This window comes from Castor canadensis, chromosome 13 (assembly GCF_047511655.1).
Source record: "Castor canadensis chromosome 13, mCasCan1.hap1v2, whole genome shotgun sequence".
Taxonomy (NCBI): Eukaryota; Metazoa; Chordata; class Mammalia; order Rodentia; family Castoridae; genus Castor; species Castor canadensis.
This window is the reverse complement of record NC_133398.1, coordinates 56,954,492-56,981,007: the sequence shown is the minus strand read 5'-3', so window position 1 is coordinate 56,981,007 and position 26,516 is coordinate 56,954,492. Positions and strand designations below refer to the sequence as shown.

At 41.6% G+C, this 26,516-nt stretch overlaps 2 protein-coding genes across 2 annotated transcripts in view; both read right to left on the bottom strand.

Moving 5' to 3' along the window:
- Positions 1-4,275, bottom strand: part of Zdhhc21 (zDHHC palmitoyltransferase 21) — a 62,343-nt gene extending 58,068 nt beyond the window's left edge. Inside the window, exon 1 of the mRNA XM_074051832.1 lies at positions 4,121-4,275. The gene's annotated coding sequence lies outside the window, so the exon portion shown is untranslated. The remainder of the gene's footprint in view (positions 1-4,120) is intronic.
- Positions 4,276-20,305: 16,030 nt separating this feature from the next.
- Cer1 (cerberus 1, DAN family BMP antagonist) lies at positions 20,306-23,258 on the bottom strand. The gene is made up of 2 exons (XM_020176551.2): positions 22,587-23,258; positions 20,306-20,678 (listed from the first exon to the last, which is right to left on the bottom strand). Exons 1-2 carry the CDS (start codon positions 23,091-23,093, stop codon positions 20,382-20,384), a joined length of 804 nt encoding a protein of 267 aa, XP_020032140.1. The 5' UTR covers positions 23,094-23,258; the 3' UTR covers positions 20,306-20,381.
- Positions 23,259-26,516: the final 3,258 nt, after the last annotated feature.

Sequence of the window (26,516 nt, the reverse complement as noted above, 5' to 3'; positions counted from 1 at the left end):
CTCTAATAATTGGCTAATAAAGTAAATGAATTTTTTAAATATCATACAAGTATTCAGCTTATTATCAACAGAGTAGAAAATAAATCTTGTACAAATGTTAAAAAACAGAGAGCCATGTTCAAATTACAGCACAGCCTCGTACTTGCTTTCCAAGCTTTATTTTACCTAACTGTAAAATGAAGATAAAAATATCAGCTTCCAGGGTTATTGTCATGCTTAAATGAGAAGTTGCCTAACAAAGCAGCATCTTCAAAATAGTAACTTTAAAGGGAAGTGAGCAGGGGGAGAGGAAAGAAAACTTAAAATTGAGTTATACTTTTAGTTTTAGACTCCCAAATGAAACAAGTGTTTCTGGGTCCTGTTATTAAAAATAGTGATACAATTTAACCATACCCCATTGTCTACTTTCTCTAATACCAAACACTGCAAACTACTTGTCAGAGAAAAAGTTCAGCTATAACAGCCTATCTAAATTGACCTTGGATCTCTTCAAGCAGAAAACCCAAAATAGAAGTTTGATCTAAAATAGAATGATTGAACTGAAGCACCTCATTTAAATATCTTTCAAGTACAAGCAGGATTGGTGAGCTAAGAAATAAAGCCTGAAAAAAAAATAAGCACTTGATTTCAGAAGCTAATGAAGAATGTATAATTAAAGCAGGGAATACTGAATAAATTACCAAGTTCTCCAAGAAATTAAGTAAAAATGTGGGTGTGGTGAAGTGTCAAAACAACCTTGCACCATCGCTACAGAACCCGCTCTGCAGAACAAGTCTCTAAGTCACTACCTTCTGGGCAAACCTGAACTAAGCTGTTGTCCTGTACACCTGCCTCCTGGGTAAAAAATAACCATCAGTGCTGGAGCTCTACTCAGAATCCTGCTCGGTAGTGACATACTTCATCAGAATCTCCTACCAAAAAGTAGAAAGAACTTGGAAGGCAAGGGGTGACATCAATTTCAGTCTACCAAATATTATTTCAGTCAGTATAAAATGTCTACGTGAGAATTTTCATTAGGGAGGTAAGAGCGTGGGGGAAGGAACGAAAAGGCAAAACTGAATGCAGAGCAACGACAACCTCTACTCCAGACACAGTACAGGGAAAATTCTTCATGGGAAAGGCAGAAATGAAGAGGCTAGGATTTTCCTGGGTGTAAACAGCTATGTTCTTCCAAGAGGGAAGGTGAACCAGCTACTGATCACCTAGTACCCAGCATGCCAAAACTGGCTAGGGGAAGAAAAGGAGGCTGACTTAGATTGCCTCCACACCAGAATTTACCATGAGCCCAGTGCATTGTGCTTCCTACAGCAGTAACACTCGAAGAAAAATCTCCTCTCCACTGCTTGCTCAAGCTGAAAATCCTACAGTTCATGAAAAAGTTATTTATTCTATAATTACAGACAAAAGACTGAAAATTACAAGCCTGCTTCAGATCATACTTAAGCATTTTAAGCTAAAATGCTTGAATGGTAAATGCTATTTTTTAACTAGCCTGCCCTTTTGTGAAAGAAGCAACAGATAAGGGAAGACAGCAGATACCTAACCAGCCTCTGAAACTGGGAAGAACACTGATCTACTCTGAGAACAGGACAAACTTGGAAAATGTCACATTTTACCCAAGGTAGATCTAAAAGGGGAAACAAATAAACCACCATCACACTTCAGTGTTTTGAGTCAGGTAGCTGACTCATTTCATCAGGGATTCTTAACTGATAAATTGCTAATCTGACAATTAAAAAGACCAATGTTGGGCAGGTATGATGGTACATGCCTGCAATCCTAGCACTCAGGTGGCTGAGGAGGATGGAGAATTTGAGGCCAGCCTAGGCCACTTAGCAGGACCCTGTCTATTGAGAGAGACAAAGAAGTGTTGTTTTTCCATTTATTCTACTTTCTCACCTTGCATATCCTAGGCAGGTACTCTACCACTAAACTATAGCCCCAATCCATCCCCTATATTTTGTTTACCGATTCAAAAAACTTCCAACATTCTTCACTTCAAGTATGTATGCATTGATTATTCTACTCGATGCTAAATTGTCTTTTAATTCTAGCACATTTAAAAAGTTCAATCTGAGCCTTGATATTTTGTTAAAGTAATATAAGATTTCTACATGCCTTAACAACAAAGTAAAACTGGCACTAAAAACAACCTTTCCTCCACCTTCCTGCTGTGCCTGTAGTGTTGATGCTGCCACTTGTAGCTACCTGGGCTGGAAAAGTTTCATTGACTCACTCTTAATTATGGTTCCAGCAAAAAGCCCCACGGAGACATTACTAGATTGCTCAATAAGCTTCTTCACTAATCCACGGCACTATTTTATTCATGGGCTTTCCCACAGTTTCTGAAACACACACTGTAAATTAAAGAAATTAGGTAGTAGGCAAATAAGAAATAAAAATTTCATAATTCACTGATTACTTGTCTTAGAACCTACCTGTTAGGCTGATAAAGATTATGTGTATGCATTTTTAAATGCTTAAGTTTTAAGTTTAAGTACTTTATTAATTAAACAAATCCTTGTTCCAAGTACAGCTTCTAATACATGTTAACAGAAATCTCAACATTTTAAAGTTATCTAATTGTTTTGCATACAAAATAATGAATTCGGGAGTTCATCTGTTCTGGTACTCATTTTACTAAAACTTTTCACAAGGCAAATATTGTAAATGTAGCTTCTATATGGTAAAGAGTCTTAAATTATTTACAAACATGGCATTCCCCAAAGTAAATATGGAAAATTTAAGAGAAAAAAATTAGTCTTAAAGAATTTAGTCTAAGCCTGGCACAGTGGTACACTCCTATAATCCCAGCACTTGGAAGGATGAGGCAAAGTATTCTAAGTTCCAAGCCAGCTTGAGCTGCACAGCTCAAGAAAAAGAAAAGAAGAGAATTTTGTCTAGTTGTATATGGATTAGAAAATAAGCTGGGTCACTGACCTACCCATGACCTCACTGATGGAGAGTGTCAGAATCCGCACTGGAACCTGGTTTTACTTTCCACAATACCAAATCTCATTTGGCTCTTTCCTTCCAAATGATTTCTTACCCCATCTCTTGTTCAAAAAAGCCTTTTGCTACTAAGAGATAGTACACCTAACGCAAAATAGAGCATCTCTTTGAACTGTGTCTTTAAAGTAAATCTAGAGTTGGAAGTAGTTAATACCACACCAAAAGCCTCTCCATTCAGGAATGGCAGTACTAAGCATTCATCAATGGTAATTACTATTATTATTTTTTGCCACAAGATAGGTAGTGGATTTTTTTAGGCACAGGTAAGTGGAGGACCCATTGGACACATCTTTTTAACTTGCACTTAATTGTCCTTATTTGTCTTTATTTTAGACTGTAACTTTACACTATGATTTATGACCCCGTCCACAAGGACCCTGATTTGTTTTCCCTCTTCTACTTTTATGAACTGCTATATTGCCATATTTTCAAGTAATAATTGGTCAGGTCCACTTAGCCCTGAAGATACAAGCAATATTAACATGTGACCAAAGTAGAGTTTGAGAAAGACCATAATTTAAATGGTGTCTCCAGTTAAAACCCAGCGATCTGTGCTGGAGAATGGTAACAAGTGCACAGTGTGGCCATCCATAAGCCATTTTCTGGAACCACCCTTACTCTGGGGGAAGGGAGGGCGAAGGTCAATGAAGGAGCAAACTATATTTCCCCTCCTGCAGAGTGAATGGAAGGCTGTCACAGCATGGAGACCCGGGGTCCCAGCGCAGGGCTTGGGGCAGGGGCTGCGCAGAGGGAAACAACCGTAGGTCACAGGCAAGGAACTCAGGGCACCGATTTTTTTCTCCCAACCACAGCAGGAACCCACCCCCTAGGCGTCACGCGAGGGGCACTTGGAGAAGATGCTCCGAGGCCAGGCCCCGGAGGTGGCGGGACAGGTGCAGCAGGGGCTGGGTGGCACGGAGGAGGTGGCACCCGAAGGGCGCGGGCACCTGGGGCGGGGGTGTCCCGGGCGGGGGGCTGGGTAGGCATCGGGGATGCGGGGACCCGGGGTGCGCGGGCACCGGGATGCGCGAGGACTGGGGAGGCACCGGGGATGGGAGGGGGAGCGCGGGCACCGGGGACGCGGCCCGCGCGCGCCGCACGCACTCACCCTCGCCGCCCGCTCGCCTGTCACCGCCGCGGCTCCCGCGACCGCCAGCAGCTCTTCCCCGACCTCCTGCTCGGACGCCGCCACCGCCGCCCAGGCCGGGCCGCGCTCCCCTTCCGCTTCCGGGAGCCCGAGCGCCGGGCCGGGCCGAGTGGGTGTCCGCGCGCCCGCGCGGGGAGGGATGGCCGCCGCCGTAGCCGTCGCCGCTTCGCGCCCCGCAGCCGCGATGGCAGCCGCCGAGGGCCGAAAGACCAGAAGTGGTTCCGCGGCGGGGCCCCGGGGACCGCCGTCACCGGAACACCCGTACCTGGCGTACCTTGGAGCCTCGCCCTCCCCTCGGCTGCCCCCTGCCCGGCTTCGCTCAGGCTGACATCGTTGTCCCCGCACCCTCCCTGTGCAGGACGGGGGCCTCATGTTTAAAGATCGCGTGAGGCCTCCTTCCATCGGGGGATGATTCGCAGGCCTCTGGCCCCCCTGACGCGCGCTCGGTGGCCCCAGGGTACCTTGCTTCAGAGTGCGGTCTGCAGCATCAGCATCCACGGGGAACATGTAGGAAATGTAACGTCTCAGGCCAGCTGCATGGGCACCTGCCTTTTAACAGGATCTCCAGGTGATTCCTACGGGCGCACCTTACACTGTTGTGCAGGGTCTTACCCTCTTCCCACCTTCTATTGGGATGCTCCAGCCATCCAAGAGTTTTCCAGTGTCTGTGGGCAACCTCAATCCATACACAAATAAACTTTACTTATATCTCAGGAGACCTCCAAAAGTTGCAACTTTCCCATCTGGGTAATCCAGGAAAACTGAACTGATTGGACAATGCAAACAATTCACCTCCAGGTCTAATTTGGTGTCTTCACCAAACACCAGGGGAATACTCATGCCTTTCCCACATCATCGTGGAGGAATAGGACTTTGGAACGCTTACACTATTTGCAGTGATGTGAACCTAGACTGATGCGCCTGCATGGCACAGAAGGAGATAGTGGCTGGGAGAAGTGTGCTGTATAAAGTTCCTTGTAATATGGAATTGAAAGCCCTCCACAAGTGGGTCTGTTCCTCCGTCTTGAGTCCTAGCTCCAACTAACTTGGTTCATTTTCTCTAGAATTCCTTTCATTCATTCCCCTAACATGCTCTTTCTCTCTTCGCTGGTGATCTTACTCCTAGCCAAACTTAGGAATCAACTGAAATCCTTCCAGCCCTCACACTTCTCCATCACCACTGTACTTGTATAGCACTCTGGCTTATTTTGAGCCCTTGTGTTATCTTGTTTTGCTAAGGATTTTAAGATGTGTTCTGTCCTACTGAGCAAACATCTTGTGACCGTAAAGACATGGTTTCAGAATATGGTCCTCCAATCAGCAGAAACAGCATCACCTGAGAATCTGTGACAGATTGTCGTCTCCAGTCCCACCCCAGATCAACAGTATTAGAAATTTTGGAGGTGGAACCCACCACTGTGTGGTCTAACAAGCCTTCCAAGTGATTCTAATGCACATTCAAGGGCTAGAATTACTGACCTAGACCATCGAATCCTAAAGGAATTTGGTACCAATTCAATGGGAGGAACTTGTTTAGCCAGAAGCAAATTTTATTCTTCTTCAGGTTCATAAAGAAGTTCCCCCTTGCATACTAGCTAGGTTGGAGGGCTAGTCACAACTGGTTTTGGAAGAATAACCTTTGATTTTCATAATGTGTTTGATATAGTAGGATCTTTTGTAACTTGATATGTTCCAATAGGCAGAAATGATACAGTGAAGGAGTAATTTCGAAGAAAAACAAGTAGACAGCCCTCCCCAAGTCTAGCTCTCTGAACTGCATATTGTTCTGCCCTCTTTTCAGCTACCCCATGAGAGGGAATGACTTGTGTCAAATGGTCTTGACAAGGGCCAACATGAGAATTAGTTGAGAGGACCATGAATACACATGACAATTGGAAGTGTACATATTTTTTGATGCCTATTTTCATGAGTTAGACTTTCTCTTAGCCAAATTAATTCCACAGAGCATGTTCTAGGAAAAACATGCAAGGAGAGAAGTAATAGCAAAAACATTCTCAAAATCCTGAGCCTAATGGCATGGGCAACTAAGAAGTAGAGCCAAAGGCTTGTCTCCCCACCATACAGAGGTCATAGGCTCTCATTCTGTGACAGACTCAGACACCTGTCTCCAAGAAGAAGTAGAAGAAGTATTGCATCAGTTAATCTCTTGAAGACAGTTTTTGTTTTGTTTTGTTGTTATTTATTTGTTGGTGTTTGGGGTTTAGGGGACCAAACCCAGGGCAGCCACTCTACCACAGGGCCACGTCTCCAGCCCAAGAGCTTTTCTGTATGATTAAAGGATGGAAAAAAGATGTATGTCACACACTGTTTATCCCTCCAGAACTCTAGTCTACTTCCTGGGCCTGTGATGGACTGAAACATGATTATTAATCAAACTAATTTTATCTGGGAATTAAAAAAGTAGACAAGGACAAGTAACATTGCTGCCTCTGCCAATTTAGCTCCTAACAAAGGCACAGTTGGGGCATTTATGTAGATAAACTCAGCCAACCACTGTGCTTCTGTGCCGTGACTAGGCAGGACACGATTTTATTGCAATTTCCAAAAGTCAGTGCAGTCCAGAGTTTAATCAGTACTGGCTAATAGCCCTTGGCAGCTTTGGGTAGATGGCATTCTCCACCTGCCCAGCTGGGTACCATGCCCTAGGCACCCACATGTGATGTACCGTCATGATTTCTTGGTTGCTCATAGTCATCTCCTCCATCTGTGTGAGTGGCAGAGTGCCCATTCCACAATAGTCTAATCCAAAAGTTGTTTGTAACCTTTTTGGTGTTACATATCTTTTTGAGCATGTGATGAAAGTTGTGGATCTTCCCCCTAGCAAAGTGCACACGTGCACACACACACACTAGTGAATGTGTATGAACATGGATACATATCTATATATAAAGTTTCTCACACTTTCAAGAGGATGTCAATGAAGTCATGAACTTCAGGATAAGAACTTACCCTAGAGTGTAGAAAGTAGGAGGTAAAATAAACATTTTTTTCAAATAACAAGGAAAACTCTAACCATGTGTTCTTAGGAGACAAAGGAAAAGCAACACTAAACAGTTATGAGCAAAGCGCGAAAGAAGCTGGTAGTTTCAGTGAGGTGGAAAAAGAGTGGTTGGTTTCATGGAGAAAGACCCTTGAATCAGGCCAGTGACAATAGGATTTTGCTTTGGGGCTGGGTGCTAGAATTTAAACCCAGGGCCTTGTGAATGCTAAGCACATGTTCTACCACTGCACTGTAACTCCAGCCACAAAAAGGGGATTTTGATTGGGACAAAGGAGGGAAAGAAATTTCAGGATGCATACAAGAGTGGCTGAGCAAGGCACGAAGGCATGAAGATGCAAGGGTCCGTGAGGTATGGCTCAAATGTAGAACATATGCAAAGACAGGAGAATGGGCTCATCAAACAGGCACATGGCTCAAAAACAAAGCTATTTCTAAGGAAGAGCCGTTAAGCTCTTGGGCAAGGGTACTTGGCTTGCTCTAGGCTGGAAAAGATGGTTAGTGAGGGCAATGGCATCATCAAAAGGCAGAGAAGGCATTTGGAAAATCTAAATAGCCCAAATTGAAACCCGGTATTTGCTTATTGTTTGTTCTAGAAGTTTCTATCAAGTTAAACGAAGATGAACTTGAGATTCTTACACTTGGCTAAATTCCAGTGGGGTAATACATCCTGATGAATGTTCGTGTGAGTTTAGAATCCAGTACACTGAAAGCATTAAAATCTGTTTGAGAGCTGGTGCCGGTGGCTCCCGCCTATAATGCTAGCTACTCAGGAGGCAGAGGTCAGGGGAATCGAGGTTTGAAGCCAGCCCTGACAAATAGTTCATGAGACCCTATCTCAAAAAACCTATCACAAAAATAAAGGGGGGTGGGGTTAGGGGGCTGACATAATGGCTTGAGGTATATCAAACAAACAACTTGAATAAAACTCCTGCCTCTAGCCAGGCCAGGAGATAGACATAGATAAAACCAGCTGCAAAGGAAACACTGTTGCTGCCAAGGTCATACAGCTGCTATAAAATGCCATAATGACCCCCTCTTTAAATGATAACTTCTTACCAATGATAACTCAGACTACATGCAATTTTCATTTATTACTAGTGACTTCCAATTGCTCAGCTATCTTCATCCCCCGACACCACCTACTCCCTAGTTAACTCCCTCTTTTCCTAATTCCCACCTCAAGACAACAGTCAACCCAAAACTGATCCAGGCTCTCTTAGACTCACTCACAAATCTCTCAACAGGAGCCCAACTTTCAGCCGATGCCTCCCTCCTTGCTCTTGTCTAGGAGTGCTCTCCCTCTTTGAAAAGCAATAAATTTGATTTTGTCAAACTACAGGCTTGTTCCTGGTAGTCTTTGGCTGATTAGGTCTTAACAGCCCATTCAACCTTGAAAGCTTTCCAATGTCAGGACTTGTCAATGTTCTTCAGGAAAGTCCCCTTCCTGTGTCCACTGCACAATAAAGTAACTGCCCTTCCCAGTAGTGAGACTCAGCAGTTCACACATGGACTCCTCCAAGGTGGGAGGAAATGGTGCCTTGAGCAGGTCATCCTGAATCCTCATCCTTTGGAGAACTGTGAAACAAAGTGAAAGCCAAGCAGAAAAATGTTGTGTTTTGCTTTCACACTGGGGGATTGAACTCAGGCCTTTTGGATGCCAAGAAAGTGTTTATCTTCAAGATACATCCGTAGTCCTTAGTTTTTTGAGATAGGGTCTCACTGTGTAGCTCAGGCTAGCCTTGAACTCACTGTGTAGCCCAAGCTGGCCTCAAATTTACATTCCTCCTGCCTCTGTCTCCCTAGTGCTAGAATTACTGGTATGTACCACCACATCCACTGGAAAAATGCTTTAAAAAATTTTTTTATGACCAGTTTATTTAGACATAGCTTAATTTAGGTAAATGGGATTAACAGAGCCCCAAGAGAGTGGGGAAGTAAAAGAGGTCTAGAAAGATGATAAAAAAGTCCTTGATAAAATGCAAAGAGCATACTACAAGTAGGAAAGAGCTGGGGACATGACTCAGTGATAAAAATGCTTGCCCAGTATTACCAGGCTCTGGGTTCCATCCTCAGGGCCACTTAATAAACAAACAGCTAATAAAAACATTTTAAATAGGGCAATTTTGGTGATGTTGACCTCTTTGCATAAAGAACAGAGATTGAGATATTTATTCACTGAGCGATTTCATCATGAGAAAACAGTAAAAAGCAAAATGTCATAGCAATAGGTAAAATGACTCTATGGCTAGCTAGGGAAGCAAGTTCAAGTTTGTTATATGGTTTCTGGAGATCTCTATCAGCAGGGACTAATAAAATAGTAAGTGGATTACGTTGCTGAGGAAGGAGATGTAGTAAGAGTAGGGAGGAGAAGGCAGAACCTCTGTATTTAAGGATCAGATGGAGAAAGAAATGATTCAAGAATCTCCTTCATTATTTCCAAGTCAATACATTTAGCCCTTTTTTCTATTGAGCTTCAGACCCATAAATTCAAGAACCAATTCCCTTGTATGAAGACTCATATAGGTACAGTCTTTGGGTCCAGCCATAAAAAATAAGAGAAAGTACCACTGTTCTTCCATGAGGCAGATCAAGGCTTCGTCTCACTTCCTTTAAGAGACTTCTTGTAAATTTGTTATCTGCTAAGTGAGGCCAGGACCATTTGGGACAAACTCTAGTATCAATGAACTTTCAAAGTGTTCTTTCCTTATGTTTCAGCTAAAACTTTTTGGAAAAAAAAAATTAAGCATACCCAGAAGCCATGTTGTCCACCAAACTTGTTCAAATAAAAGTTTGTTTGTTGGTTGAGGTTTATGTTGTTGTTGTTGTTGCTGTTGTTTTTACACAAAGTCTCACTATGTAGCCTAGGCTGGCCCAGAACTCGTGATCTTCCTCCCTCAGTCCCAAAGTGCTGGGATTGCAGACATGTACCACCTTGCCTGGCTACTGTCCACCATCTTATGATGCAAACTAAGCATGCCTAGCAGTGTTCCTGTCCACCATTTTAACCTTTTCAACATGTGCTCCAAGAGTCTGAGCTGAGCATGCCAGAAATGCATCTGCCATCTTTCCTTCTTGAACTATGACCTTAAACTGAGTATGCTGAGGAGTGTGCTGGGCCCCAGTGGGGCTTCCCATATAAGTATGTATAACTCATCACTCTTTTGTCTCTTGGTTGTGTTGTTTTTGGCTTTGTGCTTACCAAGATAGGAGACCATTGAATGCATGGTCAATTAAAAAAAAAAAAACCCATTAACCTCTTTACTAATGGTTTATTTTTAAACTTTTCCTTTCAAATGTGTATACTTTCACTAGTAGTTTAGGAAGAGAATAACCAAATAATTCAAACCAAATAATAAGGAGCAGGAAGATTGATTATTTGGAAATAGAGACAGGAGGCACTGAGTATTGCTGTAAGAATTTGGTAGTAAAAGGAGACAATAATTTTCTGTTTGTGTTTTAGGATAAGGAAACCTGGGTTTATCTCTAATATATAATCATAAAAAGAGAAAAAGGAGTGTACTTTGTTTCATGCCTGTAATCCCAGCAACTCAGGAGGAAAGATAGGAAGATCATGGTTTGAGACCAGCCCAGGAGAAAAGGTAAACAAGATCCTATTTCAGAGAACAAGTTGGAGGGCTGGAGCTATGGCTCAAGTGGTAAAGTGTAAAGTCCTGAGTTCAAACACCAGTACCACTCCTCAACCAAAAAAAAAAAAAAAGAAAAGAACAAGCTGGGTATAATGGTACACACCTATGTGGGAGGCAGAAGTAGGAGGATTGCAGTCCAAGGCCTGCCCAGGCAAAAGCACGAAACCCTATCCAAAAAAAAAAATTAATGCATAGGCTCTGAGTTCAATCCCCAGTATCACACACACACACACACACACACACACACACAAAAGACGAAGAAGAAGAAGAGAAAGCTAGCATTGGGAGCTTAAACAAAGTGGTGGGTAGGAACACCAGTAGAATGAACAGTTCAAGTACATGGAAATACATGGAAGGTTACCTTTGCTAAGGAGAGAAAAGAATTACTTAACTTGCAAAGTCAGAAGCAAAAGGAGTAAGTAAGTGGGAAATTTTGAAGGAGAGAGAAGGAAAGCTGAGATTAAATTTAGAGTCTTTCATCATCTCTGTGAGGACACAAGAACAGAAAGTGCTGAGCTCTTAGAAAGGAAAAGGAAAGAGGAGAGTCCTTAGCATTAGGGAAGGCTAGGAGAGGCTGAGGGAGACAGTCCATGTGCTCACCTAGAGGCAATGTCTAGGTGAAGTAAATCTTTAAGTCCTTTAAGGAGTGTCCAGGTATCAGAGATAATAAAATTAGTACTTTCTGCTGTGTCTTAAAGTTCCAAACACTTGGGAGAATTAACTTTTGTTGATTTCTAAACATTCTAATTCAACAGATTTATTTTGTGTTCATGGTATCCACAGCTAATAGTTGGAAAATTTTAGGTCACTAGACATTTCCTTTTCTGACACCCTGCAATGCCTCAACAGGAAGCTTGGGCCTTTGCTGGTTAAAAAAACTGGCTGCAATGGGTGCAATGGCAGATAGATATGCTTGAGAAAATGTCATGGGGAATGCTGGCTAGAGTGTCATAATGGGAAACAGCTTTGAGCAACCAAATATACAATTAAGAAAACTGATGTAATCAATGGTAAAAGACTAACCAACTACTTAGAAGGCTTTGACCACAACTTGGATTTATTAATACTCGTGCTGCTTTAAACAGTGGTATCTGTCAAATTCAGACACATACACATAGCACACAGTATAACACACACACATACACAAAAATCGTTTCTATTGATACACTTACTCTTTGAACTATTAAGCAAGTAATAACTTTCACTGCAACTGCCCTGCAAGACCAAAAAGCCACTCCCAAAGTGTCTAGCAAGCAAACTCCTCCCTGTCCTATCTCACTTTTGCTGCTTGGGAAGAACCCGGAGATGTGACTGTATGGAACTGTGCTGGCAAATAATGAAAAGGGCCAACCTCACGTTTAGAAAGTCCTGTATCCAGGGACCTTCTCCAGGCCTGACTTGTGAAAGCCTGCATTCTAAGAGATGCTTTCCTGAAGCAATCTGATCATGGTTGGGCTGTCATTTATTAATTGCCATGGGAGCTACCAGCTATCATTATGAAGTCTTTTATAGGCACCCTGTAAATATTAAAATAGCATATTAAAATTATACGGTGCACTGTTTTATGGAGAGTATCAGAGAGCGTAGAAAAGTACCACACTACAACTCCCATGATCCCAATTTCTTACAGCCCCCCTGGAGCATGACGCTGAGTCACAGTTTTAACTCTTTCATCACAGCAGGGAGTCATTTGACTGATCATATACCCATAGGCAAACCTTCTCCCTGATCAGGGTGTGTAGTTAATAACGTCAATGTCATTGGATACTCACTGGTCACCTTTCTACTATAAAATGAGGGCAGGGGGTTTTCTTTGAAGTTTCTGAGGGCACAAAAGAACTTTTCACCTTTCTTATAGTTAGACCAGTGTGTGGGAGGACATTCGAAGAGTAGCGTGACCTGTTCAACTTGACTTGGACTGTGTATCAACTGAAGTGGAACTGAAGTGGTGAGGCATTTCAGGATCTGCTTTGTTAAATCTAACTTGAAATCTATTTGGATTGTCCTATAAGTCCTGCTTGTTCCCCCAAATTCTCTAGTGGCCCACAGTGTTGTCTGAAACTTCCACCACTGTACTTGAGAAAACTGGATCCAGAATGCAAATAACTAGATGATGCCTTGGAAATATTAATAGTCTTAGGATTGCTGATAACATTATTCTTATTACATAAAAGAATAGCCTTAATTTTTAAGAGATGCATACTGGAGTAATAAGGGTGAAGTCTCAGGATATCTGAAATTTGTTTTCACGTGTTCAACCAAATAAAAATACATAATAAATATGGTACGTACATTCATACAAGTTGACAGATAAATACTGCAAAGTGCCAATGGTTGTTGGATTAAGGCAGAGGGCCTACAGGCATTCTTGGTGCTTTTTCTTTTTCAACTATTGTGTATGCGTGAAAATCTGCATAGGTAAGCACAATGGCTCACATCCGTAATCATATCTTCTTGGGAGGTGGAGATTGGAAGGGTTGTAGGATTGTGTTTTGAGAAGAGACTGGGAAAAAGGTTACCAAGGCTTCATCTCAATCAATAAGCCAAGCACAGTGGCATTGCCTAAGGATCCCAGCTATGCGAGAAGCCATAGGTAGAGGATTGGGGTCAGAGACCGGCCCCAGTGAAAAATGTGAGACCCTACCTAAAAAATAACTAAAATCAAAAAGTGTTGTGGGTGTGGCTCATGCAGTAGGGTGTCTGCCTAGCAAGTATGAGACCCTGAGTTCAAATCCCGGTACTGAAAAAGAAATTTCATTAAGAAAAAGTGAAAAAATTCAGGTTCCTGAACATTCCCCTAAACAGCCTGAATCAGACTTCCTGTGTGTGAAACCCAGAAATAGTAACTTATCTGAAGCAAGTTGTAAGCAATAATAGTTGAAAATATTAAATTATAAAGTTAAATGCTAATGGAGGAATAAATAGTTGGGGAAGAAAATCAACTCAGATGAAACCCTAGTTCCTCTGGACAAAAAAAAAAAAAAAATGCAATTAAGCAGAGCAGTGCTTTGCATGTGTGAGGTCCTGGGTTCAATCCTCAATCAATGCGTTAACAGGGAGGAGTAATGCCACTCTTTAGTTGCATAGACCTGAAACCTAAAGAACTGGGTAAAGAATTTCAATGAAAAAACAATAAGAACATAAGAAAGATTAGGAGAGCAGTGCAATATTTTCTTTCTAGAAGAAATCTGAGCAGGGGTTGGGGATTTAGCTCAGTGGAAGAGCGCTTGCCTGGCAAGTGCGAGGCCCTGAGTTCAGTCCCCAGCACCGGAAAAAAAAAAAAAAAGGAAAAAATAGAAGAAATATGAGCAAGCGTTCAGAATTCCTGTGATCAGAAATTTTTTCTTTTTTTTTTTTTTTAAACCCCTTGGTTCTGGGGATCGAATCCAGGGCCTTGTGCATAATAGGTGTGATCAGAAATTTTCCATGACTCCCTGCCTCCCTGTTATCTGGCTTTGTAACAAAATAACCTATGCAGCTTTAAGAACATGTAGCCCAAGGCCTGGTGATCCCCCCAAACCCACCACCAGCTAATGGAACAGAATTTCTGTATTTTAAAAGCTCACAACGAATTCTAATCCACAAACAGGGTTAAAAGTCATTTATTTCTGGAATAAAAGGCAAACTCTTCAGCTAGGCACATTCTGTCTTCTCAAGGCAGGAGCCTGTCATGGCCATCTTGGTGCCCCAAGGCCTCACACTCACTAGTTTCCAAACATATGCTAATTGAATTCATACTTCAGAGAGTTAGATGTTTTCATCAGGAAACCTGGGGAATTGCAGACAATTTAAATATCTGGAAATGAGGTGAGCAAAGAGTGAGATCAGAGGCAGAAAGCAGGAAAAGTAGAGACAAAAGAAAATTCTACCATTTTTTGTTTGTTTCTTTAGAACTATGCCAGGACATCTCCTTTTTTTTTTTTGCAGTGCTGGGGCTTAGACTCGGGGCCTACACCTTGAGCCACTCCACCAGCCCTTTTTTGTAATGGGTGTTTTTGAGATAGGATCTTGAGAACTATTTGCCCAGGCTGGCTTCAAACTGAGATCCTCCTGATTTCTGCCTCCTGAGTAGCTAGGATTACAGGCGTGAGCCACCAGTGCCCTTGTGATCTCCTTTGAGGACAAACCAGAGAGGGGAGAAGAGTCTCTCTGTGCTATGATTTGTACATTTGGAAGCCCCTTCAATGCTTCACACTTTGTTTTCATGATCCTGACCTCTCAGGGGCATTATTTCTGGATGTTCACATATACTGTTTAGCCCCATGGATCCTAGGCGTCCTGAAGAAGGCATCTTCTGTTCAGCCGGAGTATCATGTAGGATTTGTCTATTCATTTGAGTGCTCTCGATTTGCTGCCTTAAGTTTGGACAGGCCTCGGGTTTCCTTTCTGAGATGTGATTGTGCCTGTGCCGTATAAAACATGCTTACTGGAAATTCTTGTTCTTTGCCTATTGGGTATGAAAGAGGTGTGCTTCCCTTAGCTGGTAGACAAGAGGAGGTTGTCATAATTTCCTTGAAAAGCATTAACCCAAAACCACACCCATGGGAGGGTCACTGGTGACTGCTTCTTTTGGAAGGAAGGAGAAGAAAACAGAGTAAGAGGAAGGAAAGCAATAAAATGAAAATCAGAGCCCAGTTCCGGAAACGTGGGTGGATGGGGCCCGGCTTTAGAAAACCAGCTTCACAGGTATTACTACTCACCTACTTCACTGTAAACTACTGAATGCAAACCTTAGATTAAACAAGGTGAAGAGGACCCACAGGGGTGCATTTAAACTTCATTCTCTGTTCCCAGTGTCCCAGTTCATCACAGACACTCATTAGCATGTGGACTTAATGAATGAATGAACTCTCCACTCCTTGTTTAAAAAAAATTCAAGCAGAGGATATAACTTCCTAGCAGAGCACTTTTCCTAGCATGTGCCAGGTCCTGAGTTCAATCCCAAGCACCACAAAAACAAAAAGAAAAGTATAAAATATCTCCCCTAGGAGACAAGGTTCTGAAGTACCTGAACACATAGGATGGAGGTCTCAATAATAATTAGTAGCTCTTACTATTACTACTATAATTATTGCTTTATAATTTGCATATATTATCTCTGCTATTACATCGTAAACCTTGGGGTGAAGGGAAATGTATCTTTGATTATCCTAAGGTTCTTAGCATAGTGTCTTGAATGGGATAAATTCTCTCTAAAAATTCAGAAATTAAATGACCTTCTTTTTGGGAATTCATTCAGCAGGTTAAAGGAATTGTTTACCCCACTTTTGTAGAGGTGAAATCAGGTTTGCTATGACTTGCTTGGCAATTAAATGTGATGAAGATCATTTGTGTTACTTCCAGGACAATCTTTTTTTTTTCTTTTGGTGGCACCAGGGGTTGAACTCTGCAAATTGCATTTGCTGGGCAGGTGCTCTACTACTTGATCCCCTCAGCCACTCTCTTTTGCATTGGTTATTTTTGAAATAGGGTCTCAGTTTTGCCCAGGCTGACTTGGACTGCAATCCTCCAGTTTGTGCTTCCTGGCACAGTTGGATGACAGGTGCACACTACTACTCTGCCAGACCTTTTTGCCTTGGTTATTTTCTAAGATAGGGTCTCCCTTTATGCCCAAGCCAGCCTAGACCACTATCCTCCTATTTGTGCTTCCCCTTGTAACTGAAATGACAGGCATGCACCACCGTGCCCAGCCACTGGATGAGATGAGGTCTCTCAAAGTTTTTGCCCAGGCTGGACTTGAACCAAGATCCTCCCAATCTCCACTTCTAGAGAATTTAGGATTACAAGCTTGAGCTACCACACCCAGCCACTTCTAGGACAATCTTTAAGAAACAGTTCATTATTTTCCCTTTCTTTGTCTCAGCAAGGAAGATGACCATAATTCCAGAAAGTGGCTGCTCCAGTCCAGTGCATGGGTCCTGGAGAAAAGTGGGGCAGAGGTACAACCAACCAATGCTGATGAAATGCTGTGTGCAAGAAATAAACCTCTGTTTTTGAATACTAAAAATAAAAAAGAGCACATTGAGAAATAAATGTTCAAAACTAACTTAACTGCTCTTTGTAGGGGATACTAAATGCCAAGTTTCTGGAACACAGATATAAAAAAAAAATCTATAAACTGTTGTAAAAACAAGGCCAGAAACAGATCTTGTGTAGAGAAAAACAAAACCAAAACCAAAAAAAAACCCTATAGAGCATCCATGGAGAATACCATGTAGGTAATTAAAAGTGCACAGCTTTACTGTCCCCTCCCAGAGACTACTCAATCTAAGGTAATCAAACTGTAGCTCTCTTTGCATTCCACTTGTAGCCACTGGTATTTTTCCTTTTCAGTTGATTGATTGAGTTGGTTGATTTTCAAGTTCTACCTCCCCCTCATCTCCACTGGAATGGATACTCTGCAGGAGCTACGTTTTTATATTCACAGCACCCAGAGCTGTGCACATAGTTGGTAGACCCATAAATACTCACTGAGGGAAGGGGCACATAAACAGAAATAATTTTCTCTGTATTACTTATCAACATATGTATAAGTTTGTAAAAATACAAAAAGAGCCTGAAGTATAAACAGAAATCTTTGGGGGGGTGGGATGTAAGGAAAGCAGGGGTTTGGGAGTGGGACTCAGTGGAGTGGTTAGAGGTAACTTATGTAACTTTTTTTTTTTGAGACAGGGTCTTGCTATGTAGCTGAGGTTGGCCTGGAACTCATGATCTTCCTCCTCAGCCTCCCAAGTGCTGGGATTATAGACATATATACCACCACATTTTTACTTACATCTGAAATGAGTCTATTTGTTTTTGTGTTTTTTTTTTTAATAAACTGAGCACAGAAGATGACAAAACGTTAACTATTCTGATGATAGTGCGTTTTATCATCCTTTTGTACTTTTCCATTTCTCAAGAAAAAAGAAAAATCTGAATGGAGAAAAGTAGTTTTGTGATTTTATAGGATCTAAAGCTCTCTAAATGCTGTTACCTATACTTGATCATTGTAATATTTTTGAGATAACTACAATCAGCCTTATACTTAGGAGAGGAAACTTGAGACCAAGATTTATGTAGGTCCATGGCAGGAAGTCTAATCAAATCAGAGCACTGTTTGACTGAGGACCTGACTTTTTCAAGAGATGCCATCAGTATGCTTCAGGAGTGAGAGCAAGGTGAGAGGTAAAAAGAAGGTAGCTTTGAGGTCTACAGGTAAGAGACTTGGGAGGCATAAATCTAAACTGATAGAGAATGAATGAGCAAATATTTTAATACAAAGAGAAAATATGCCCCAGGTGATTGTAGCCAAGTTGCTTTTACTTTTACGCTTACTTTCCTTACCTGTAAAATTGGGTGATTACCTGCTTCATATGGTTTTTTGTGAGGAATAGGTTATATACCTTTTGTAACCAACCCAGCATAGCATCTGGCACTTAATAGCTGTTACTCTTTGTCTGTTTCCTCTCAGTTTCTTCTTATGTGCCCACAAATTGCACTGAGCCATTGGAAACTGCCTTTTTTGCAAGTAAAAATGGTTGTAAATGGGTGATTTCATGAGGTTCATGTGATTATGAATGTAAGCTCTGACCCTGTTATCAGCTACCCCATCTGGAATTTGTATGTGGGAATTTACAAACTGGGCAGGCCAGAGTTTGAATAAAACTGATAATTGTTTGGAGCTTGGGTTTGAGAGTCTATTTGCAAGTATAGATAAAAGGGATTTGCAAGGACGTAAGGAGAGGGAGACTCCAATTGGCAGAGGCAGGTTTATATAATCAGGTTAGACAGTTGCAGAGTAGACAGCTGCTCAATAGCTTTTGGCACCAAAATATATTGACCAGCTGGGATATCATTAATGCTTAACAATTTTATCCTTATGACCACATCTTGGCCAATTAGGTTGTCTTTGACCACCAAAGGGTATTGATACACACTGTTGTAAATGCCACATGTGTGTCAGTGTAGTTCGTATTCCATTACATTGATGTGTTGCATAATACACACTAAATATAAATGCATTTGCTTCTGCAGACACCATGCGAGATGGTGATTAAAGAGGAGGAGAATTAAAATATAAATTAATTTCTTTTTAAAAAACAATTAGCCACTACTCTGGGAAACATTTGTGGCTTATGTGTGCGTGCTGAAAGCAAAAGGATTCAAATCCAGTCATTTTTTTTTAAGTGACTTTTTGAAGAATTACTATTAAAAATAAGTAATCTGGCTGGGGAAAGCCAGTTCTGCACAATATATGCATACAAATAAATACAGGCAGGAGAGGGACGATGGCTAAAAGACAGTGGCTGAAAGGCATAAAATGGAACACTGCTTGCAAAGGCAGGAGAAGCCCACGACCAGGGTCGTAAGCCTGTGGAGACATCCAGAAATGCTCCCACTAAGTAATCTCCCATAGTATTATGAGACAGGCAAACCAAGAACCAAATACCGCACATGTACATGCCACCGTGTTTCCCAGAATCCTTCATGCACAAGATTTAGTACACTAAAACATTCCTCATATGCTAAGAAGTTGTCACTGCTGTGGCATTTGCTGAATAGAGTTTGACATACATATTTTTATATAATAATAAAAAGTCATCCAAATACAGAACCTTACTTACTACCTAATCCAAAATGCATGTGGATAAGACATTTCACCTGTAAATTGTTTCTGTTTTATGTCGTTTGAATGTATTTAATTTGACCCCTGCTGAGTAACCCTTCTTGGTTACTTTCATCAGTATTTCTGCAGTGACCTTTGGATCTGAGGCTGGTCATTTATTTTTCCTTCCTTATTACATAGGTACTTGTTTTGCAGTTCCCTATGTGAACTGCTAAGAGTAGCGTCAACGTTCTTTCTTCAAAGCCAGAGATGTAACCTTAAGAACTTTCTATGGGGAGTGTAAAACAGAGCAAGTTACTTCTTACACCTATGGAAAGAATCATGGAAAAGACATCAAAAAACATTTCCTGAGTCCCAAAGGCAACTATAAGCATGAGGAATCATTTTTGAAAACATTTCCATATTTTTCTTTTTTTCTTGCTGGTGTTACAGGAGCTATTAAAGTCCATTTTTACTTTTATAATCTACTTTCTTTTTTTGCGGTGGCATTGGGATTTGAGCTCAGGGCTCTGTGCTTGGTAGGCAAGCTCTCTACCACTTCAGCCATGTCTCCAGCCCTAGTTTTGTCTTTTTTTTTTTTTTTCCTTCTTCTTTAGATAGAGGGTTTTAACAAAATTTGGAGAAAATAGATCACAGACTATGAGTAGTGAAAAGGACTTCAGCAATCACCTGTGTCTAATCTCTCATCTATGGATGAAAAACTTTAGCTGGAGAAAGTTTCCACAACCTGTTAACATTTACCACCAGTTCATGGAAGAGGCAAGACCAGATGCCAAACGTGTATCAGTAACCAAATACCATTTCCTCTAACTTGTGCTCTAGCAACCTCTTTTTAAGCCACCTTTTCCTTTAAGCATTATGCACTCACTTCACATTCCCAGACTGTACAGCCATCACCTTTGCTGTCGAGGCTTTGTTTTTGAAAGGAAATCATGGGATCACTTTTTAAGTTGAAATTCCTGGGATGAAGGAATCCTGTGAGCCAGCATGTAGGAAATGTCCATCTCCGTGCTCTGTCTTCACCGTGCACTGGCACTCTTTCACCTGCATCACCACCTTGACCACAGGCTCCAGGCCAGTGCAGTTCAGCTGCAAGTGCATCCTGGTGAACTTGGCAGGTGAGCAGTGGGAGCAGAAGGTGTGGGGGAGCGGTGCAGCTCCAGGAAAATGAGCAGACCCACACTTCCCAAAGCAAAGACTGTTCTGGACAACTACTTTGTCACAGTCCTTGTGGGTGACAGTCTGAAAAGCAAACATATTTCCATCACATTATCTTGAGTCATTTTCTCAATGCACATAATGAAGAAGCTATAGAGTGTAAATCAGGATAATTTAAACTAAAATTTCCAAAGCTTTCCTGTTTAGGATACATTTGGCAATATTCAAACTATGGTATCTACAAAGCCACTTCAACTAAGCTTTCTTTACCGATTAATTATTAAATTAGATGGTAGGAAATCCCTAACTTAACATGCAAATAATTTGTACTATAAAAGTTTAATTTTGTCTAACTGGATGGATGTAACCAATTGAAAAGAATCTTTTTTTTTTTGCCGGGGTGGGGGGTTGGCAGGAATGGTACTGGGGTTTGAATTTAGGACCTCACACTTGTTAGGCAGGTGTTCTACCACTTGAGCCATGCCTCCAGGCTTCTGAAAAAATCCTAATGGCAATCTTCTTAAAGTGCTGTACCTTTCTGTTCTTTATAGTTCATTGTGCATAGTAGGTACTTAACACCTATTATTTCAGTTGATCATAGAATAAGTCAGGAAATCATGAGTTTAATTCTATCCTATTTTGTGGGGCCTGAGTCTATGAAGATATATGCAGTAGAATTACAGTATGTGTGTGTGCCTCTGTTACATCACCTTTGCCTGTCTTGTAACCCCATATACCTAGTTTTATGTGACTTTCAAAATAAGAGTTAAGCACTTTAATTTTAATTTAACTAGCACAGAATTCAAAATATGAATTTCAAAGGAAATTTGACTGCCCAATTCTTAGGAGCAATTGTCTAATTGCACATGGACCAACAAAAGCAGTCATTATTATTCAATGATTGACTTGTCATTGCTACATATCCTTGCCTTTGCAGGCAGAATACTTACCTGCCTGCATAGTCAATTACCTTATAACACTGCCTGCATAATTGGGTAGTTACTGGACTGTAAAATTTTACCCTATCCTGCATTGCTTTTGGTTCAGCATCTTCGTACTTAAGAACCTGGTACATTTTCTCTATTTTAATTTAACTTCTAGCATGTGAGGAGTTGCTAGGACCAGAGGGAGTAGGAAGATTGCCCCTTTGGCTTAACAGTGCAGAAAAGATCATGATAAGTACAAATCAATCAACACAATATGAACCAGGAGGCAGGATAAAGGAGATGCGAGTTCACATTAGATTATTTAGTTATTTATGGCAGCAGTGGGACTTGAACTCAGGGCTTCACAGTTACTAGGCAGGCACTTTTACTGCTTGAGCCACTCCGCCAGCAAGATTATTTTTTGAAAGCTTATGAAAAAGTAAACTAAACTAAGTTTTTTTGCTATTATAATACTATAAATGATATATTAACTTTGCCTGAGACTCTCAAGGTAGTTGCAAGGTAGCTTTTTAAAACTTGAATAGTTTTAACAGCTATTACTGAAGGCTTTCATAAACCTATGAAGTAGATAGATGTGAAATACAAATATTAAAACCCTGAGAAGTGGATCTCACCTTATCTACAGACGACATTGTTCTGTTCATTTATACCTGAACACAGATACAGCTACCCATGTGTTCTGGTGATTGCTCTAAATTCCCAGGGTCCCAGATGAGGTTACAGCCTTACCTCTCTGGATAGATCACCCCCAATAAAAATAAATGAATGAAACAAAGCTCTGTGTGATCACGTGGTGACTACCGATATTGACAGTTCCATCACAGGATGCTTGTGGCATTTCTAGCAACCCACAAACAATGAAGAGGTAAGAAGGAAACTTTGGGAATGTGATCACACTTTGCCAAATCCTACAATGCATCCCCACAGACCATGTCTGGAGTTAGGCGAAACTCAGGCTCCGAACATCCTCTTCCCCTCCTCTCCACCCATCCCAACTGTCACTGTTCCCACAGGCCCTTATCTGCTCTCCCCCTAGAATACATACCTGGGTGAAGGGCACTGTCCTACAGGTCTCCTGGTGCACTTCATGGCTTTTGATAGGCAAGATGACCCCCTGAGAAGCTGGACTCTTTCTGAACATGAAATGGTACCAGAATTTCTTGGCTTCCTCACGAAGAGGAGATTGTTCCACTTTCATTCCATCCAGTGGCTGAGGGAGGGCCTGGGTCCTGGGTGGGAAGTGCTCACTTTCCAGGTCTCTGGGATGGTGTAGTACTCTCTCAGGTTTCTTCCAGAATCTTCCAAACCTGGATGGCATCTTCTCTCTCTGCCTCTGATCTTCCCCTGCCAGACTAGTGCCTATCAAGTGTGGCACTGCCACAAACAGATCTGGCTTGTCCTCAGCTTCCTCTTGGTTGCCCATGGGTAGCTCTCTGCGACTCCTGTCCAGGAGCACAAAGGAAAGAGAACTTTGGCTCTGCCAGCCATCTGGGTGATGGCCTGCCTTCCCTAGAGGTAAGAGCACAAGCAGCTGGAGCAAGAGGAGACACATGCTGCCAGGGCTCCAGAATTCACAGGTTCGGATTCACAGATGGTGAGGCCCAAAGGAGAAGCTCACTCTGCAGGACTGTGAGCAGGACAATCTATATATAGATACCTGCCTGGTGGGCTGAGAAGGCAGGTGGTCAGTAGCCAGGCAGAGTAAACACATGGAGTGTTTGCTTGAATTATGTAGTGCTAATGGTGTCTTGCCTTCGCTTCGATTTTGTGTATTTTAGAAGGCCCCAGTGAAAGCCTGGGACCCAGGGGGTAATTAGCTGACAGTTCAGCTGTCGTCTGAGATTTAAGGAGCTGTATCAACAAAAACAACTCATTCCTCACTGGGATTTCCCATCACTGTTATTAGAAAAGGAAACAGTCAGCTAACATTTGCTGTGAATCTGTGCTGTGATGGGATGGCAGAGATGTGGCATATCAGATAAAAATTAAAAGCATACTTTTAACAAAAGTCAGGCCTTTAGAAAAGCTATTTACATACACACACACACACACACACACACATATACATGTGTGACTACAGAATATATCAAAATAGTGAAGAAAGGAAAGACAAGAGGATGCTAACTTTGCTGAGCCGGAGACTTACTGCTTTTTACATGTGGATTGAGGTTGCAGATAGTAACAGGGCACACTCCCCTTTTCCACACCTGGAAACTCGTAATTCCATCTTAATCCTCTCACATTAAGAACCAAATACTGGGTGCTAAATTCCACAACTGGTCAGGGCTCAGTAAACTCTTCCAATTGTTTGTAAATTTCTCAACAGGACCCTAAGTACTTACAGGCTGGCAGCTATCAGCCTTCTGTGAGGATGGGGAAAATGTATCCCTCAAGCTAGTTAGCAATTGTTTTTCTTTCTTTAAATAATGAGCTAGACTTGAGAAGGTGGATTCTGAGAACCAGGTTGGGTGGGTTTGGGCATGAAGCTGGCTGTTGGTTCCTTACTTACTGAATCCACATTTTCCTTTATTCTGCAGTAACTGACGATCAGGTTAAATAAAGACTGAGACAAGCATGAGTCTTCAGGGATCAAAAATAAAATTGTTCAGTGACTTCAGTGAAATCAGCCAAGATATGAGAAACATAAAACTGAAAGCATAGAATATGATCTAGTCAATCACAGCATTCCAACAGCATTCACACTGGAGATCAATGAAATATTTGCTCATATTTCTCCCTTTTTTATCTACTCATCACATTCTACTCTTTCAGTGACAAACAATCCTTAACTTTTTTTTCAGTACTGATTAAACTTTTCTTTCTAAGACTTGGCCCTTTGGAATATTTTTTCCAGGCATTTGTGTTCTTCTGGATTTCTGAGAGATAAAGCCTCAAACTAGTTCCTTTACTTATAGCAATAATAAACAATTTTGAAATGAACCAACATTTTACCAAAATTCTATGAGAAGGCATATATTTCACCTGTACCAAATACCCCTAGAACCTGTACTAGTATTAATCTAAGGTGCTCTAATCCACAGTAAATGAACATTAATATTTGCTGTTTTATTTTTTTATTATTGTTGTACTGAGGGTACACTGTAACATTTACAAAAGTTCTTACAATGTATCATAGTTGAATTGCTGCTATTTGAAATTCTTAATGCCATCAGCCATCCTGTGCAATGTGCCTTCCAGAGCCACCACTAGGTCCCCTGGTAATAAATATGGTATAAAAGCCAACTATCATACATTTCCTGATTCCTTTTAAACTTTATTTCTCGGTGACTAAAATTCCATCACTATTGATCACATAGTATCTAGCATTTCCCAAATGGAAGGTTGACCTAGAATTTCATCCTGGTCTCAGGCCGTTGGCCCTGGAATGACTGGCCACGGGATATAGTTGAAATCATTTCTGTTGCACTGAAATTTGTAGGAGTCTCACTTTGTGAATCAAGAATCTGAACAGACACTAACAGATGCCTGAAAATAATTAAAATTTGGTCCCTGACCTCAAGCAGGTTAGACAGTGTATGGATATTACAGGTTTTTGGATTTTATTAGCTACAGGAATGTATGTCACTTACAGAATTTTAACCTTCCTTTAAACCTAAATTCCTTGTTCTCTGGATCCAAATTTCAGTGCTTGTAAACATTACTTAAAGATAGCTCCTAGAGAATATCTTTGTGCTGTTCTGTCATTCCTGTGAAAGTGTGCAAATATCCTTCCTGAAGGGTAAAAACCTGGTGAAGAAGAACCTGTGATGAGAACAACAGAACCTAAACCCTCATCCAGATCCTGCCTCTTACAGCTAAGGGCAGACAACACTCACCTCTTTTGGCACTCTGTCTTCTTATCACTTCTCAAACTATGTATGTGATAAGTTATAGTCTACTATTAAGAACAAAAATGTTGGAGGCCAGTCCGAGCAAAAAAAGTTCGTGCAGCCCCCTCCCCACAAACAAGCCAGGCATGATGGTGCATGCCTGTAATTCCAACTACTTGGGAGACATAGGTAAAAGGATCATAGTCCAGGTCAGTCCTGGGCAAAAAGTTTGAGACTCTACCTGAAAAATAACTAAAGCAAAATGGGCCGTGGGCATGGCTACAATGGTAGAGCACCTGCCTCTCAAGTGCGAAGGCATCAGGTTTCCTCTCAATTTGGATGAACCAAGTGGAGTTGGTCTGGAGGAGACCTCCTGACACAGCAGAAACTGTCCTGAAGACAGCACCACAAACTATTGGTGTGTTTTGCGACAAATGCCCAAAGAGCCTAAGTCTGCTTCCTGAGCCAGCCTCAGGCATGTGTGAGAGCCAGAGTAGCCACCTCATGTCACTCACTATAGTGGACAAGTCAGTCATTATGAACTGACTCTGTTTCCAGCTTGACCTGGTTGTCAGGGCACTAGGAATCCCCAGAGGACTTCATGGAAACCCAAATACAATATGTTTCCTTATACTGGTGGCACTTTTACAAAATGGACAGGGAAGCAGGCCATGAAAACCAAACACTCAAGAGACCTGTTGAGTCTTGGTGTCTCTCACAAGCTGCCTGTGAGAGGACAATGACAGCTACATTCTCTGTCCTTTTACTGAGATGGGGAAGGAAGCTGAAAAGATGGCAGATGCCTTCTGAGCAAAAATAGAAAGGCTAACTCCTTCACAAGAATCCCAGTCTCAAATCAACAAAAGGTGAGAGGCAGTGTTGAGGAAGGAGATGGCCACGAAGTTAAACAGGACAGCTGACAGGTGGGAAGGGGACTTTGGGCTGATGGATTTGGGAGTGAAATTTGTGAAGGCTACATGCTGTTGCCTCAATACTACCTCTCTTTTCAAAATACAAGGTAGCAATAGTTTCATGAGAGTTTAGATGATTTTTAAAAAGTAAAAAGAAGGCAGATCATTCCTCTTGTTTTCCAAAGGACCAGGAAAGAGGGAGAATAGTTTAGTAACATTTTTAAAATGAAGAAC